The sequence below is a fragment of the Mauremys reevesii genome, linkage group 2, assembly GCF_016161935.1.
Source record: "Mauremys reevesii isolate NIE-2019 linkage group 2, ASM1616193v1, whole genome shotgun sequence".
NCBI lineage: Eukaryota > Metazoa > Chordata > Testudines > Geoemydidae > Mauremys > Mauremys reevesii.
In genome coordinates, this window is record NC_052624.1 from 90144913 (window position 1) to 90164186 (window position 19274).

The following is a 19274-nucleotide window of genomic DNA, read 5'->3' on the forward strand; positions in this document are numbered from 1 at the left end:
CTAGAGCTTGGTCCGGCGCCATGGAAGCTTTGCCATTGACTTCAGCGGCCACTGCCTCAAGCACCTCTAGCAGGAAGGGTCAGCTGCCTCTGCAGCGATGTCTCATTTACGGAGAGCCAGTCCCCAGAGTCAGGATCTGCATGAGTGGAGTGATCTTTGTCTAGCCTGGCCAGGGTAGTCTCCTCACCGGTCCTGTGGAGTTCCTCAAGGGCAGGCAGTACAGCCTGGGAGCTCTGACCTTTTCAATGAGGGACCTCCATGGTGGGTTATCTCCCTTTCACAGGGTCTCAGAGGCAGGTGCGGCAAGGGGAAGTGTTCAGCATTCAAGCATAAGGTGAGAGGGAGAGAGAGAACCAAGACAGTGCACCATTCAAGCTTTGTTTGCTGCTCCATATATATACTCCTCTCTAATCTAGCACTTTTTGAAAGTAGACTTCCCTAAGTGCCTGGATATTACCCTATATATAAGCCTAAAGTACTATCATACTATAGCACCCTCCTGTTGGGAAGCTATCTATCATACTAGGAAGCCCTGGTATCAAGGGAGTAGTGTGGAGCTACAGGGCCTCTGCACAGGTAACACTGGCCTCCTGTGGATTCCCCCTCGGATCTGCAGGGCTTTTGTATCAGACTTGTAGAAGGACAAGCAGCCCCTCTCTTCCCCTCACCCAAAACAGCACCACCAAAATGATGGGACTCCTCTGAGGGAATCCTTTTGGTGTTTTCTTCCTTTGGGTTTTACTGCAGGAGGAGGTGATCCTGCCCATTGTCCATGGATTATATACGACTGCATTTGTATTACACCCATGCATTATATAATACTGTATTTGTATTAGACCCATACAATATATAACACTGCATTTGTGTTACATATTAGTTTTATGTATTATTTTCAGAGGATTTTGCTTATGCGCCTCGTTGATGTGCATGCCAAACTCTCTATTCCATGTCCCTTTAGTTACAGTTAATCTATTTTCCGTTGACTCAATAATATTTATAAAAGCAGGACTGAAATGTTTGGGATATTTAGTCATCTCTGGCAATGCCTTCTTGTGTTTATCTGAGTGGCTTAATACTGCAGCAGAGATGGCTATGTTAACAAAGTCTCTTCAGTGTAGAGATGTGAAAAAATATTTTCTACATTATAGTTGGATTTGATTTGCTCACAGCATGGTAGCAGTTTACCCTCTTACATAGCCTCTTGTTAATTTCAGTGGTGCTTATATATTTTAATGTAAAAAATAGATTCCCAGTTGCAAAAACTTTTAAATAATCTTAAAAGCCATTAGTTGTTTAAGTCATGCCCTCTAGTGTAAACATGTTGTTATTGCATAAAAGATTTCAAGGCTCACTGCACTAACTTGTTAAGAGTACAAAATGCAAAAGAAATGGTAGAGAAAGCAAGTTCATAAGCCAATATTATATCCATAAGATGCAGATCTTAGGCCCTGATTCAGCAAAGCTTTTAAGCTCATACTTGTGTGCTTGGTATTCAGCAAAACACTTAAGCACATGCTTATTGTGTATTGTCAAACAGTAATTCAACATGACAAGAGTCAGTCCTTGGCAGCAATAGGGGGTCAGGTTGTTGCTCCTCATCTCTGCTGCAACCTGCGCCGTCTTTCCTGACTCGTACATGGTCCTCACGTTCCATGTGCCGATGGTAATCCTCCTGGTTGTAAGAAGGGTGATCGGGTGGGCTCCTCCGCGCTTTTCACCACCCAGCGTCATGCGTCTTCGAGTTGAAGACCCTTCTTTTTCCAGGCTAAAAGTCTCTGTTAACTCTATTGTTGGCGTTTCTGTAGCAAGCTGATTTTTACGGGGTGGAGTTGCTAGCCCCACGCCCAACCCTCCTCCTTTACCCTGACTTGGGACAGGCAGATGGCCCCAAAGGACCTCTCTGGTGGAGTTTTGGCAGCAATAGAGTACTGAAAATTATTAGCTTTTGAATTTACTCCATGTTGTGTCACTAGATTGTAATTGGTTTAAATTTTTTCATCAAAACAAATTTTCAATTAAAAATAGCTTTTCAAATAAAATCTTCCAGTTTTTAAATAAAAAGTTATTTTCTCAGTTTTTCAAAAACTCCTTCCAAAATACAAAATAAGATGCTATGTTATGTGGGATATAATTAATGATGTGATTTTGTGTCATTATTGAGTCATTTCACATAACCAGCAACCATGGTTTTATGCAGATTTGAAGCCAGATCCTCAGTTAGCATAAATAAGCACAATTCCATTGAAATACTTCCATTTTTGCCATCTGGCCGTTGGTCTTTGTCAGGAGTTTTATGTCAGCAAAATATCACAGCTGTATTGAATGGCAAAGGATAGACGAGAAGATATTTAATAAATTAGACCAAATGAAAGCGGTCTTTGTCTTCTCCCCCTCCTCTGCCTTTCTACATCAATGATGAAGTCAGAAGACTCAATTCAGAGAGGTCCTGGGAAACCTTCTATGATTTTTGTAATACAATATTACACTGAAAAGATTAAGAATGGAGCAAAGTTTTTTTCAAATTCCAGGGAAATGTTTCTTAACCCTCGTGGCCCTGGAAAGATGCAAAGTTGGATTGCTCTGACAATGTTTTTCTTCAGCAGATTTCAGTTTTGAAAGCCTGCTGTTGAGTTGCATGTAGAGTTCATTTCACAAATTTGAGATGGTGCTCCAACAATGACAGAATTTGAAAAGTATATATCTTTTGGTTTCCTTACCTTGGGTTAAATGATTCAGCCCTTATTCCTCTAGAGTAACTGGGTGGGCATTAAACTAATATCAAAAGAGGAGGGTAAAAAGAGGGAAGATCTGAGCACTCAGTTAGCACAAAATTGAGATTTTGAGAACAAAGTTAATCAGGGACTCAAATAGGGTGACCAGACAGCAAGTGTGAAAAATCGGGACGGGGTGGGGGGTAATAGGAGCCTATATAAGAAAAAGGCCCAAATATCGGGACTGTCCCTATAAAATCGGGACACCTGGTTACCCTAGACTCAAAGGACATGAAGAGAATAAATTCTTGGATTGCTTATACACAAAATTTAGGAGTCTGGGTCACAAACAAAAAGAATTGGAATTGCTCATTTATGAGCATTAATTTGATCTAACTGGTATTGCTGAAACTTGGTGGGATGATTCATACTATTGGACTGCTAAAATAAATGGTTATAATCTATTTAGGAAGGATCGAGGGAGCAAAAGGGGAGAGGGAATGACACTCTGTCAAAAATAGCATTACCTGTTTTTGAGTCACTGATAACTCAGAAGACAATGATCTCGAATGCTTATGGATCAATATCTTAACCGATAAAGCACAAGGTGGGGTATGAGTTGGTGTCTGCTACAGATCACAAAATCACACAAGGGAACAGGATGACTGCCTTCTTACACACCTATTTATAATGTGTATGATAATATAATATGGCAAAATTTTATGATGATGAGAGTAGTCAACCAGTGGAAAAATTTGCCAAGGGCTGTTATGGATTTTCTATCACTGACAATTTTGAAGTCAATATTGGATGTTTTTCTAAAAGATACGCTCCAGGAATTATTCTGGGGAAGTTTTATGGCCTGTGCTATGTACAGAAGGTTAGACTAGTTGACCACAATTGCCCCTTACTAACTGTGGCATGTAACCTGTCATTTAAATCAGTTCATTTACCAGATGACTAGAGGATAGTTAATGTGACACCAAATTTTTAAAAAAAAGCTCCAGAGGCAATCTTGGCAATTACAGCCAGTAAACCTAACTTCAGTACCAGGCAAATTTGTTGAAACTGTAGTAAAGAACAGAATTACCAAATGCAGAGGAACACAATTTGTTGAGGAAGAGTCAACATGGCTTTTGTAAAGGGAAATCATGCCTCACCAATCTATTAGAATTCTCTGAGGAGGTCAACAAACATGGACAAAGGTGATCCAATGGCTATAGTGTACTTGGACTTTCAGAAAGCTTTTGACAAGGTCTCACCAAAGATAAGCAAAGTAAGCAGTCATGGGTTAAGAGGGATCTCCTGGATCAGTAACATGTTAAAAGATAGGAAACAAAGGGTATGAATAAATGGTCAGTTTTTAGAATAGAGAGAGGTAAATAGTGGGGTCCTCCAGGGATCTGTACTGCGACCAGTACTGTTCAACATATTCATACATGATCTGGAAAAATGGTTAAACAGTGAGGTGGCAAAATTTGCAAATGATACAATATTACTCAAGATAATTAAATCCAAAGCTGACTGCAAAGAGTTACAAAGGGATCTCACAAAACTAAGTGACTGAGCAAGAAAGTGGCAGATGAAACTCAGTGTTGACAAATGCAAAGTAATCCACATTGGAAAACATAATCCCAACTAGATTCCAGAAAAACCTTCACAAAGACAATTTAGGTGTAAGGAAGTGGCACGACCAAGATTAATAGATTCCAAGGCCTGAAGAACATAAGAATGTCCATACTGAGTCAGACTAATGTCCATCTGGTCCAGTATCCTGTCTTCCAACAGTGGCCAGTGCCAGATGCTTCAGAGGGAATGAACAGAACAGGCAGTCATTGAGTGATCCATCTCCTGTTGTCCGCTCCCAGTTTCTGGAAATCAGAGGCTAGGGACACTCAGAGCATGGGGGTGCACCCCTGATGATCTAGCTAATAGTCTCGTTCCTTTAACACTACCTCTCTTATTCTATTTTGTCTTCTGATTTCTTCTTTTCCTTTTTCTCTTCCTGTTCTTCCACTTTCTTCTTCTTATCTCCTCAGTGTTATTCATAATTCTCCATTCTTCATCATCTCCTCTTATTCCCCACCACACAACCTTCTGTTGTTTTTATCTTCCAACCGCTGTTTCCTCACCACTTTCTCCCAACCATTCTTAGCATCTGATGATGCATCTGACCTCTAACCATAGCTGTGCTCATCTACCTAGATGCTTATATGGCCTTCATCAACATAGACTGTGAGCATTTATGTGGTGCTTCTAATGTGTAATATGAGTGGTGCTACCAGTGATATTTGATGAGATAGCTTTGCCAGAGGCCAGGAGATTGGGGATGGGGGTGAAATGAACCCTGTGCATTTTACCAATTTTGAAAATGCAATGTTTGTCCTTTTTTGCAAAGATCAGATTGAAAGCATATGTTGTTCTTTTGATACTCGTCAGACTGGACTAATAAACAGATGCTGTCTTTTAAAATCTTTACATTGCAAGAGTTAGGGACCTCATGTTCTCTTATTGCAGTTGTGCTGATCACATATCTCTCACTAAGGTTAATGAGAATTACTTCTGTGCTCTGAGCATAGATAATTTAAAGCCGTGCAACACGTGAACGTCCACAGGTTACTTATTTGCATCCCTCACCATTGTCATAAATAAATATCCTTTCTGCCAAATTTGCCAATATATAATGCCAAGATGATTTTTCACGTATTCAGAAAATGCATGATGAGCTCTGGTTCTGCAGACAAAACAGATCCTAAGGCCTTGATGACACTGGTGGTGCCATGGAGGGCATACCTAAACTGCAGTGAAAAGCAGACTGCAACCAAACCACAATGTGTAGCTACATGCAGCAGCTGAAGGCTCTGGCAGGCTGTAAGGAAAGGTTCTAGCAGCAGGGAGCTGTTTATTAGCATCTTAGGCTGGTTAAAGTTCACAGCATGGAAGAACTTTGGTTCACTCAGGCCCAAAGTCACAACTTTGGTTTACTTAGGCCTAGGGACACCAACAGACGCAAAGGAGAAATAGGGGCAATAAGGGAAAGAAAAACATACATTTGAATTATACACTGATCCTTTGATTTTAAATTATAAAAACAATAGCATTGGGAGTTAAGGCACCATATAGCACAGCATATGTGGAAACAACAGCAAAAACCCCTTGTCCTGTAAATACACATTTTTTTGTGATTTATAACCTGTCTTTTCTTCATTATTTGAAGACTATTCAGCCCTATAGCTGAGGTATAACCATCTTTTTTAACCTATTTTGTTTTTCTGAACCCTATACTCTCTTGAGCAACTCCACTGGCACAGAAGGTTGCAGACTTGGTGATCTGGGGAATTTCCTCTGGAAAGGGGATTCCTTGGATGGCATGAAAGCAGTGTACTACCAGCTTGGACACAGCAGAACTGTAGGATGATTTGGGAATACAGTTAAGATCCCAACTGCATTAGAAAATGGAGCCATTTATTAACATTGTTGTGAGTGATCCCCTGATATGCTCATGTTTGTAGTGTTATGGGTTAGTCTACACTGCAATTTGAACAGATCTCTCAAAATTAACCCTGTCCGCACTGGACAGGAGGAAACCATGTTCCAGGGCAGAAGCCACACTTTGTCACCTCACAGCTACCGCAGAGCTTTCTCAGGAGAGGGGTACTACAGTCTGGTGGTGAGGAATCTCCCTATATGGAAAGCCTGGTGGGAGCTGTGGCCAAGGGAATCCCTGGTTGTGGGGGCACAGAGTTGGTGCAGAGACATAGGTCTTCCATGCAGATGGTCCTGGTCTCCTTTGCATTCTCCAGGATCCATAATCCTGGAGAATGCATAATCACCTTGATGGAACAATCCCAAATAAATTCTGCAAAAGGATCCTCCCTCTTAGGCTACATCGACACTACAGTGGGGATCAAAGCTCTGAGATCGATCCACCGGTGGTCGATTTGGCGGGTCTACTGAAGACCCACCAAATCGACAGCAGATAGCTCTCCAGTTGACCCCTGCACTCTACCCCCAACAAGAAGAGTAAGGTAAGTCAACAGTGTAGACCCCGTGGTAACTCACCTTAAGTTACGTTGACTCCAGCTATGTTATTCATGTAGCTGGAGTGCGTAGCATAGGTTGACTTACCGCAGTAGTTTAGACCTAGGAAAGGCTATGTAACTTGCCCAGTTTTGGAATCAATGTCAAAGCTGGGCTCATTTAGAAGATTGTGTCTCCCAGTCCTGTGCACTAGACAATGGCCTGACTCTCCTCTGCCATGCACCTGGAGTGAATGTAAAACACTGCCAGATCAGAGTGGGAGTGTTTTATACCCATTTAGCACAGATGTAAATGATGGCACAAGGTGCAATGCTGTGGAGAATTAATCCTTGTGTATATCAGCTCTTCAGTTCCAGCAGCTGTTTCAAGCACTGTGCTATTTACACTAGCTCTTAATTGGTTTAATTGATGGCAGCTTTAACTGACAGTATTGAGAACAGCAGCCAGAGTATGAGTCATCCATATTAGAGTTCTCACTACTGCAGCTGACTCAGCATGAATTTTTGTAAAAAATGATTTAGTGTAGACAAAATTCTACTGCAAGTAAACATTATAAGAAATCTTTTTGAAATGTCCTCAATACTTAGATGCAAATAACTTCAGTGTAAGCTGTCACTTTGAATTGTGTGTGTTGTATCTATTGTATAGAAAGGGAATTGTCCTCTATTGTTTGGAAGTAGTCAGTCAGCTAGGATTTGTCTCTGTAATGCATGGTTCCTCTAAGTTTGTCCACATTGCTAGGGAGGCACTTTGCATGCATGTATGTGAAGTTATGAAGTTTGGCTATCTATGTGTTACTGAAACATGTTGTGAGGTCAAGAATTCCCACAAGCAGCCTTTCAGGTACAACAGTAAAAAGGCCAAACAACGTTAATGTCTTATTGAGGAAATGCGCACAAGCACAAGGATTACCCCAGGAACTGTGTACAATAGAAACCTCTCAGAGATAGCACTACACAATCGGAAGTGTTTGACCCAGGTCACAGCAAAAGAGCTTTCCAGCAAGTGGGAAGAAAATATAATGAAGGAACCTCACTCTCTCTACAACCGCACACCTGAAAACACCTGAGGATTTGACCAGGGCTGCTGGGTTCCTAACCTGGGAAGCTGTATGTGTCCCTACCTGTGTGAATGCTGGTGAAAGTGCAAGCTTGGAGGGCTTTGCAACTTGTCACAGCAGCACTGTATGATCCATCTTCCCTTTGGATGTTTCATGTCCTGCTATCTATACTTCTATCCTTTATGGAGTCTTCTAATATTCCAACTAAAGAAATTGATCTTTTACCCCCACAAGTAGTGGCTTGTTCTCAGAGGTGAAAGTAAGCCGGTGCGGTCCGGTACAGCGTACCGGCAAGAGCCAGTACACAGTGCTGGACCGCATTGACTTCCACGGCGGGGATTGAAAGGGCTCTGGGCTTCCCGCCGCTGCGGGCAGCCCAGAGCCCTTTGAATCCCGGCCGTGACTCCGGCAGCTGGGCTGGGGCGGGAATTTAAAGGGCTCAAAGCTCCCTGCGGCTGCAGGCAACCCAGAGCCCTTTGAATCCCGGCCGCGGCTCCGGCTGGGGCCAGGATTTAAAGGACTCCAGGCTTCCCTCAGTGGCAGGAGCTCTGGGCCCTTTAAATCCGTGCCCCAGCCCTGCAAAGCTCGGGGTTCCCCCTGGCGGCCAGAGCCCCGGGCCCTCTAATTTGCCTCTGAGCCCCGGGGGGCTCCCAGCCACCTCTGCAGCTGGGAGCCCCTGGTTGATTTAAAGGCTCTGGGTCTCCCAGCCACAGCTGGTTCCCCAGGGCCTTTAAATCTTGAGAGGCCACGCCTCTTCTGGATGAGGCCACGCCCCCCTCAGGACTCCGGCAGTACCAGTAAGTCCTGTAAGTTACTTTCACCCCTGCTTGTTCTTTGGGAGAAGTAAATGAAGTCTTCTTACAGTTGTGATTGTTCATGTGTTCACAGAGCATAGTATAAGTGATATGTCTCTATGGTGGGCCCCAATAGTGGGCCCCACTTCCCATGAGCACATTCTAACCTCTGGACTGAGAGCTGCTGCAACCCCCATTACATGAGAGCAGCCCAAGTATGACTGCTGGTTAGAAGGTGTCCAAATGAATGGCAATCTTACATTCTTGTGCACTTTCCAGAAAAGCCTGGAAATTACTTGGTATACTAAATTTTAACTTATTCTACACATTGCGTTGCACTGTTTCTGAGGTGACACTAGTATAGCTTGGCATGGCAATAAACGTATTTTAATTTGAAAAGAAGGCAGAGGAGGGATAGCAAGAGGGCAGAATGAAAGAGAAGAAATTGTGGATTGGAAGTGGGAAACAGGACTGGAAGAATAAGGAAGGGTGGGGTGGAGGAATGGAAGTAGAAAAGAGTGATAGAAGTGGGGAAGCAGAAATGAATATTATTCATTTGGGAAAAGAAATCAAAAACAAGAAGCAAAACTCTTACAGATCTCAGCACCAAGCTTACAGGCTATTTAAGGAGCTCAGCACAGTGAAATGTGCCAGCCTAAGGCAGAGTCTCATCAAATACAAAATTAGTGACCATAACCTAGAGGAGGCTGCTGCAAGAAACATAGCATGGGATGGGGTACATCTAGAGAGGAACAGTGACAAAGAGAGGAGATGGGACAGAGAGCCACTTTCTACTCCAACTATAGCACAGTACAAAAGACATCTCCATACATGCCAGCTGAAGTGACAGAGGACTTCCCATTTCAGTGCAACAAGGAAATGCTGTGCGTGACTTTGGGGAAAGATGGCAGCAGAGCTGGAATTATTGTCTGCGTATTTCAAAATCTCAGCTTTCGTAGCGTAGTAATAGCTCTTGTGGGTGTGAAGAAAAGTTTGAAAACATGAAGTGCATGTAAGCACAGCAGCACTAGCAGCCTGAGGCTGCAGAGAGCCTGAAAAAATTGCTCTGAGAGGGAAGAGTCCATGCAAGCTATCAGGGTGGTAATGCCAAGCTGCTGTGCTTTGTTCTGCAGAACGCTGCTGTGAGCCGAACCACTAGACAGGATGGGTGAAGGGCATGGGTTAGGGTTGCCAACCCTCCCGGTTTCACCAGGAGTCTCCTGGAATCGGGCTCTATCTCCTGGACGTTAGGGAAGCCACTCTGAGCTAGGTTAGGCTGCTAAAAGTCCGGCGGCACAGCGGGGCTAACGCAGGCTTCCTGCTGCCCTTGCCCCATGCCGCTCCCGGAAGTGGCCAGCACATACCTGTGGCCCCTGAGGGATCTCCATGCACTGCTTGTGTCCCGAGTGCTGACTCCGCAGTTCCCATTGGCCGGGAACTGTGGCCAATGGGAGCTGTGGGGGCAGTGCCTGCAGGCCGAGGCAGCGCTCAGAGCCCCCTTCCCATCTCCTCCCCGGTTCCAGGGCCTGCAGTAGGGTGACCAGACGTCCCGATTTTACCGGGACTGTCCCGATATTTGCTTGTTTGTCCCGCGTCCCGACCAATGTTAGGTCGGGACACTGGACAAACAAGCAAAGGCTCCGGAGCCCGAAGGGCTCGCGCCCTTCCCTGCCCCGACTCCGCCCCCTCCTTCCCCCATTGGATCCTTCCCCAAATCCTCGCCCCCATCCCCGCCCCCTCACTGCCCCATTGTCTCCCTCCCCAAATCCCCGCCTCTTTCCAAGCATGCCATGCCCAGGAGACTCAGGGGAGTGCGGGGCCGGGTGAGTGTGAGTCTGGCCTGGCCCCGAGCAGGCAGGACTCGGGCGCGGTACCTGAAGGGAGAGTAGGGGGGCGGCCCGTGGGGCTAGGTGGCGGCTGTTCTCCCCACCTGGGCAGGGGACTCGCGAGCAGCCGCTGCTGCAGCTCCCACTGCTGCGGGGGCAGGAAGTGGCCACCGGCGTGGCGGCGCTGCGGCTGCGGCCGGGCCCCCCCCCGAGCCGGCCTGCTGCGGGCAGCGCGCACTGCGCTCAGCCCTGGCCAGTCGCGTCTGGGCTGGCTGCCCAGCTGGTGCAATCCCGTGGCGGAGGCATCGGCAGCCCAGTCCGTTCGTTCTCTGCAGGACCCGAGCGGGATGCAGGGGGCTGGGGCCTGCTGCCCCCACTCCGGGGCCGCCCACGGGATTGCACCAGCTGGGCAGCCAGCCCAGACGCGACTGGCCAGGGGCTGGGTATGCGCAGCGTGCGCGCTGGGTCCCCGCAGCAGGCCCGGGCTCGGGGGGTTAATGGGTGCTAGAGCCGCAGCTGCCGAGCTTGGCCAGCGGCCGCTTCCTCCCCCCGCGGCAGTGGGAGCTGCAGCAGCGGCTGCTCCCGAGTCCCCTGCCCAGGTGGGGAGAACAGCCGCTGCCTGGCCCCGCAGGCCACCCCGTACTCTCCCTCCAGATACCGCGCCTGAGTCCTGCCTGCTCGGGGCCAGGCTGGACTCACACTCACCCCGGCCCCGTGCTCCCCTGAGTCTCCCGGGCCTCCCTCCAGCGCTTGCGGAGGGAGGAGGAATCGGGGGTGGGGGATTTTTTTTGTTTTGCTCTGCCTCCGCCCCGCCCCCCCGCGTCCCGATATTTGACCTGGGTGATCTGGTCACCCTAGGCTGCAGGGGTGTGTCAACTGCTTCCGGAAGCGGCGCAGGGCCAGGGCAGGCAGGGAGCCTGTCTGAGCCCTGCTGTGCTGCCAACCGGGAGCTGCCCAAAGTAAGCACCTCCTGGCCGCAGCCTACACCCTGCATCCCAATCCTTACCCCAGCCCAGAGCCCACTCCTGCACCCAAACTCCCTCCAAGAACCTGCACCCCTCACCCTCCCTGCACCCCAGCCCTGAGCCCCCTCCAGCATGCACACTCCCTCCAAGAGTTTGCACCTTGCACCCCTTTCCTGCACCCCCCACTCCCTGCCCCAGGCCCAGCCTGGAGCCCCCGCCCATTCGCCAAACCCCTTGGCCCCAGCCCAGAGCCCACCCCCCGCACCGCAACCGCCTGCCCCAGCCCGGTGAAAGACAGAGAGTGAGGGTGGGGGACAGCGAGCGATGGAGGGAGTGTGGCAGGGCCTCGGAGAAGGGGCGGGGCAAGGGGGTGTGTATGGTTAGACAGTTGGCAACCCTCTCCCCCTTTGCCCCTACAGTGAATGGGCGCGCTCATTGCCCGCCGAACGGCCAGTGCCCATGTCAGTCACAGCTTTTATCCCGCCCCTTTCCCCCTCCTGCACAAGCAACAATCATCGGGATTCAATCGGTGGGTTAGGTTGCGCTGAGACTTCTGACTTCTGCACATGCGCAGGAGGGAGCCTGGGGTGGTTGGTTCCCTTCCCTGCCCGAGCCCGGCTATCACGTGACCGCCCAGGCGGGCCTGAGGGTGGAATTGTCTCGTGTGGCGCGTGCGCAGTGGAGGCGGGCGCTGAAATTCAAAATCCAAAGAGCGGTTTGGGGTGGTGGTTTAGCCACTCCCGGAGCAGCGCGAGAAGGGACGGAGCGGGGGGCCGCCGGGCAGCAGCAGCAATGGACCCCTTCACCGAGGTGAGCGGCCGGTCCCCTCCCCCACAGCGAGCAAACGACCGGGGTTGGAACGGCCCCCGTGGGGTGGGGGGGATCGGGGCGCTGGGATGTCGGACCCCGTGGGGGGGGCGCTGGGGGTCGCTGCTGTGCGCGAGCTCGGTGTGACTCGATTCTGCCCCTTCTTCCCCCGGCTCCAGCCCAAACCGTTGCTCTTTCCACAGGCTCCTGGGCTGCGAGGTGCCCTGTTCCGGGGGTGGCCTTGACAGTGTCTGGGGATGGGGGGGCGCCCGGTGGAAGGTGAGACCCCAACCCCCCTCCAGCTCCAAAGCCGGCAAAGCACGATAAGGTTCCGCCCCTGCTGCTGCAGTGTCAGCTCGTGCACGGTTGGCGTTACACAGCCTGTAAAAACGTGGCTGTCTCAGCGGCACTGCGGTGTCCCGTGTGTAGGGGGGTGCGACGGGCTTCTGGCTTGGAGCACGGGAGAGACTAGAGGCAATCGGGCCGGCACCCCCGCGTAGCGCCTCTAGCAGAGGGAGCCACCCGTGTGGAGCTTCTCCTTTTCCTGACTTTATCATATGGTCAAGGCGGCTACTGCTTCTGAGATGATTGTTAGACGTGGCTTCTACATACAAAATGTGAAGTCAAGGTGAACTGAGTGAGGTGGCTGCAATTGATCTAAACGTGCTACTTACAGAAAATAAAACATCTGAAGAATTGTTCTCCTAACTCCAAAGAGATGACACTGAGGTACCAATGTGGAGCTGACTTGTGTGGGTTGTTAATATGTTGTACTGAACACTAATGGTCTCAAGAAGTCCAATTTACCCTTTTAACCCCAAACATTTGACACTCTTATCAATTATATATAAATTCAAAATGAATGCAGATTATCAGATTTTCTGCTATGATAAAATTTGAAATCTTAACTGAGACTGGTCTAAACAGTTTGTGTACTGATGTAACTGAAGTTTAAAAACTAATTCTATATTGGTTTTAGTTAAATTATCGCAACCCCCCTCCCCAAAACTTTTAAACTGGTTGAAGAGTATCTGAATGTTTTACAGAGATTTAATTTAAATGATTGAAAAGAGCCTGCACAAAGAGGTAGCACTCATTTAATTAAATTGGAGCAGAAACAGTAGTTCTGCCTTCAGTTTATGTTAAAACTGAGTCCATCTAGTCTCTATGAATGTAACGCTTGTTATATATAAACAACTTAACATTGCTTCCTTAATTGGTAGTGGGTGACCTGATGAGACTTGTCTTAAATTCCTTTTCAAGTCCAAACTACTGAACTGAGTTTAAAATTGTTTTTGCATGCTGGGAAGTATTCCAATATGCACACAACCTTGTTCATAATTGAATTTTGAGAAGTACAGGCTGGAGCTGTTAGGTTGTTCCTTAGAGTAAACTTTAGTCAAATATTTCACAATACTAACGGGTATCTCTCCAGGGCTTCAAAAGAGAAGCATCCTTCAAGTAACAACTTTTTGGGGGAACTGATTCCATTATTTCTGGAAAGGAGTATGATATGCTAGTATTGGTCAGCCTTCAAGCCTAACACAACTTTCCTTGAACTAAAATTAAATACCAAGCACCATCTGTTTAATATTTTAGTTATATTATTATACAACTAATGTATCTCTTGATAAGCCATAGGCTATGTCTACACTGCGTACCTTACAGCGGCACAGCTGTGCTACTGTAAGGTACTCAGTGTAGCTGTTCTTTGTTGGCAGGAGACAACTCTCCTGCTGACAAAATAAAATCACCCCCAATGAGGGTAGGTTTGTTGGCTGGAGAGTGTCTCCCACTGACTAATTGCTATCCACACTGGCGCTTTCCATCGGTAAAACTTTTGTTGGCCGGTGTTTTTTTTTTTAATTTTTTTTTCCCTCACACTCCTGACCGACAAAAGTTTTACTGATGAAAGTGCAGTGTAGACATAGCCTTAAGATACAAAAACTAACATGATCTTGACTTCTGAATGTCAGCTAATAATTTATCACTATGTCTCGTCTACACTACAGACCTATATCAATATAAGTACGTCACTCAAGGGTGTGAAAAATCCACACCCCTGAGTGACACAGTTATGCCAACCAACCCCCCTGTGTAGATAGTGCTATGTTGGCAGGAGAGCTGCTTCTCCTGACATAGCTATCACCTGTCTCCCATGGGCTTAGAGTGTCTTCATTAAAGTGCTTCAGTGGCGCAGTTATGCCTATGCAGTACTCTAAGTGTAGACATGCTCTTAACAATGTTTAGCTGTGTAGGTGAGAAGTGAGATAACTTGGAGCCCTACACTTGTATGCACCTTTAAGATACGATAATAGATCATGCATGGACTATGTACACAGTTAGTTTGTTATATATTTAGGAAGTATGTTTTTATGGCAAGTACTAAAAACTGCGAACATTCTAATTAAACTTCTAGCCCTTGGCAAAACCCTTACACTACACGGTAAGACTATCTTCTTTCCCTCTCCCTCCTCCTCTTCCCCCGCCCTCCTCAAATGCCAGTGGGCTTCAAAACTAATTCTAACAGTCACTTCAAACTGTGGCTTATTCATCAAGTGTGTAAGAGCAGAATTTGAGTTATGACTATTACTTGGAAAACTTGAGCATGCTGCAAACCAGTAAAAGTTTGAGTTCAACAATGGAGCTGCACATTCTTTTAAAATGACATCCTAGCTGCAGCAACTGAAACTTCACTCAAACTGGGCTAACGGAACAGAATGGAATGTGGATGTGTATTTGAATAACTCTGCGTGTCCCACCGTACACATGCTATTTAACTATTCCTTTGCTGCACATTTATTACTTAGTCTCTGCATCTGAAAACTTTCTCACACATGCATGGTTCCCTGTGCACTTCACTTTTTTGTGGGGGAAGTGGGGTAGAGCAAGGGAACAGGGAGGAGTCCAAAACTGACATGCAATTTGTCAGTACAGGCGCTCCTGGCTTCATGTAGTTTTCCAGAGTCCTCCTTTGTTAGTTACAGAAATTTAGAGTCAGCGTTTTGCTTTCAGACAGAACTGCTGAGATTGACATTCCATTAGTCATACAACAAGAACATAAGAATGGCCATACGGGGTCAAACCAGTGGTCCGTATAGCCCAGTATCCTGTCTTCTGACATTGGTCAGTGCCAGGTGCTTCAAAGGGAATGAACAGAAAACAGGGCAGTTATCAAGTGCTCCATCTCCTCTCACCCAGTCTGGCAGTCAGAGGCTTGGGGACACCCTAAGCATGGGATTGCATCCCTGACCATCTTGGATAATGGTCGTCGATGGACATATCCGCCATTAACTTATCTAATTCTTCTTTTGACCCCAATTATACTTTTGGCCTTCACAACCTGCCCTGGCAACGAGTTTCAGATTAATTATCAGGGTGGATAAAAATCAATGATTTAAAAAAAATGGATTTTTTAATTTAAATTGGAATTTTTTTATTTAAATAGGATTTTTTTTTATAAAATGCTTTTTTGAGGAAAAAGCCTGTCCAAAGATAGTTTTAATTAAGCTATATTGTAGCTCAAAGAGAGTTCCTCATGAAATAGGGATTATACATTCTAATTCCACAGTATGAGACAATATATTCATGTAATGTTTAAGAAAAGTTTTGTAAATGAGTTCCAATAGTTCATGGATTAGGGAACCAATTTTATGAGGTCCCGGGGCTTCTGTATAGATTATTTAGGTTAATCTTTCTATCTACCCAATGGGACTAAGTGCTGAGTCTAGAAGATACCATCAGAGATGCTTAGTTTTGCAGTTCTCAAACTATGGATTTGTGTCTCCAAAGATAACATGCTTGTTAACAGCAAAAAATGTTTTTAAATAAATATATAGAGGTGAGAAATAACATATCTCAACCCTATTGTCCCTCTGCAAATTTGTGTACACGGAGTCAATCATTTACCTCTCTAAAAGTGCAAAGTTTCAAAAAGTTCAAAGTATAGAAGATTGTTGGGGGTGGAATAGATCTGGACAAGGAGAAGAAGTCTGGAGGTAAATGTGAGAAGGGAGGGACAGGCAGTAGAAACAAAAGTGAAACTGTTTGAGCAGCATATTCCAGAAATCTTTTTGAGTGTATCCTTCATTTATTTGAGATCTACCATACCATTCTCTCACTAGAGGGGAAAACCTTTAATGGCAGCAGACCCTAAAAGAGACCCAGTTTGGGTGGTCTCTATCTCTGAGTTGTGAAGAATATGTATTAAGGTTATAACAATCAACAAGAATGCACTTTTATGTAGAAATCCATGATTAAATCGCATCTTCCTGACTAGTGATTTAAATCACTATTTAAATCAAATCCCCCCTGTTGACTATGCACTGAGTGAAGAAGTACTTCATTTTGTTTGTTTTAAACCTGCTGCTTATTAATTTCACTGGGTGTGAACCCTGGTTCTTGTATTACATGGAGGGGTAAATAACACTTCCTTATTCACTTTCTCAACATTATTATTGATTTTTATGAATCTCTATCATATCCCCCTCCTTAATTGTGTCTCCTTTTTTTTTTTTCCCCAAGATGAAAAAATCCCAGTCTTTTTACTCTCCTCATATGGAAGATGTTCCATACCACTAATCACTTTTGTTGTTGAGTTGGGGGCGATCAGAACTGTACACAGTATTCAAAGTGTGGGCATATCATGCATTTATATAACGGCATTATGATATTTTCTATCTTATTATCGATCTCTTTCCTAATAGTTCCTAACATTCTTCTAGCTTTTTTTGACTGCTGCTGCACATTGAGCAGATGAATCTGAGAATTCTAAGAATCTGAAGTGTTTTAGACAGTTAAAGTCTGAAATTTATATTTGACTGCTGTGACTCAGGGAGGATAATGGGTTACACAGCTCACAGAATTTAACTACTTAGCGCTGTGTTGTGGTGATAGCACAAAGTGCTGCCTTTTCAAAGTGAACTAGAACTTTCATAACTGAACTTTTTTTTGTCTCAAAGTGTTTAATTTAGCACAAAGGAGTTTGTCACATTTAAAAATTGATTAAATCATGCAGTACTGTATTCCTTAAAGTATTTGTATTAGATATTGCTTAAGTAGTACTTGAAGACAGAGTAACTCCAAATATCACTTGTTACAACTTCTAAACCAGGGGTTCTCAAACTGAGGGTTGCAAGCTGTCAGCCTCCATCCCAAATCCTGCTTTGCCTCCAGCATTTATAATGGTGTTAAATATATAAACAAGTGTTTTTTAATTTATAAGGGGGGTCGCATTCAGAGGCTTGCTATGTGAAAGGGGTCACCAGTACAATAGTTTGAGAAACACTGTTCTAAACTTTCATTGAAGTGATTTATACGTAATGGAGTAGGTCAGTATGCCCAAAATGGCACGTGAACTATAACAATTAGATCAGTGGATCAGAAGAAATATCCCATATATTTGGGGATGTAACTGATATATCTTTGTTTAAATCTTCTTTTAAATGGAATACTTATGTCAGTATAAAGATAAATATTGTGATGGTGCGTTTTGTGTGTTTTATTTTTTGCCATCTAAACATGGGAGTACAGATCTCTTTTTAATGGCATCCTCTGCATCCGTGACATCTTCAAAATGCTCTTCTTTCATCTCTCTAATCCCTACATCCCTTCAGAACCTGTTAATGGTGCACCTCAGTCAGCTAGAAGGGTTGCTGTAGAGCAGGGGTCGGCAGCCTCTGGCACGCAGCTTGCCAGGGTAAGTACTCTGGCGGGCTGGGCCAGTTGGTTTATCTGTCGCAGTTTTGGCCGATCGCGGCTCTCACTGGCCGCGGTTTGCAGTCCCAGGCCAATGGGGGAGGTGGGAAGCCGCGGCCAGCACATCCCTCCCCTGTGCCGCTTCCTGCCTCCCCCATTGGCCTGGGACTGCAATCTGCGGCCAGTGGGAGCCGCGATCGGCCAAAACTGCCGACGCGGCAGATAAACAAACTGGCCCAGCCTACCAGGGTGCTTACCCTGGCAAGCCATGTGCCAGAGGTTGCCGACCCCTGCTGTAGAGAATGCACATCTGCAATGTAGTTGGCATGTACACCAATTTTGGCAACTTGGTTTAAAAAACCCCAAACTAACCAAAAAGTTGACTGTTTTTAGCAATGCTACTGTCACCTGGCAGTTTAGAAGTCAGTTGTCACTAATTCACTGTTAGTCACTGTCATTACTTATGAATTTTTTTATTTAGAAGGATAGTGTAATTAGTAATCTTGCAACAGCTGAAAGATGTACAGTCTTTTGTTTCCATAGTGGGAATCTTTTGTGTAGGACAGTGGTCCCCAAACTTTTCAGCGTTGCACCTCCTCATACTCCTGTCCGTGGATCCTGGGGAGGGGGGAGATACTGTGGCCGGCATAAGGGGGCTATGGCCATAGATCGGGGTGAGTCTGGGGCCAGAACTGGAGCTGTGGCCAGGGACCGAGGCTTGGGGCAGGGCCGGGGCTGATTGTGGAGCCATGGCCAGGCCGCAGTCAGGGGCTGAGGCTGGGGGTGGTGTCGGGAGCTGTGGCTGTGGCCAGAGCAGAGATGGGAGCGTAGTGGGGCTGGGTGGCGCTCTCTCCGCATCCTCCATGGGGTCCTGCTGCACTCCCTGAACGTTCCTCTGTGCCCCCCTGCAGGGCGCACCTGACAGTTTGGGGGCCTCTGGCGTAGGAGGTTAGAAACATGTAACTGAGAATTTACTGTAAAAATTCAGTGTTTCAGTAATTTATACTTTATTAGTAACGTGTTTCCACTAGAATACTGAAGTATGTAACAATCTGTGCCTTTCTAAATATTTAGAAACTTCTTGAACGAACCCGTGCCAGGCGAGAGAACTTGCAGAAGAAAATGGCTGAGCGACCCACAGCAGGAATGAGGCCCACGATGCAGACAAAGAGAGCTAGAGAACCTTTGTCAGAAACTAGTAACCGGTCACCTTTGCCCAGTGAAGAAGGTATCTTGCATAGGCATAGTACAGAAATAAAAAACCTCTTGAAAAATCATATGGCTCACTGTTTCTATATGAAAACGCCCATTTACTTCTTTTGACACATACTACTTTGACTAAAAAAATGCTACTTTTTAGCACCAAAGTATAA

At 45.9% G+C, this 19274-nt stretch overlaps 1 protein-coding gene across 5 annotated transcripts in view; it reads left to right on the top strand.

The window, feature by feature from the left end:
- Nucleotides 1-19274, top strand: part of ANLN (anillin actin binding protein) — a 55553-nt gene that overhangs the window by 344 nt on the left and 35935 nt on the right. For 2 of the 5 annotated variants that reach the window (XM_039526443.1, XM_039526446.1), the window contains exons 1-2: nucleotides 12002-12207; nucleotides 18976-19129. In XM_039526443.1, coding sequence (XP_039382377.1) covers nucleotides 12190-12207; nucleotides 18976-19129 — 172 coding nt within the window. In that variant the 5' untranslated portion in view covers nucleotides 12002-12189. Of the gene's footprint in view, nucleotides 1-12000; nucleotides 12208-12909; nucleotides 12934-18975; nucleotides 19130-19274 lie in introns of those variants that run through there. The other 3 variants (XM_039526442.1, XM_039526444.1, XM_039526445.1) reach the window with 3 other exon arrangements.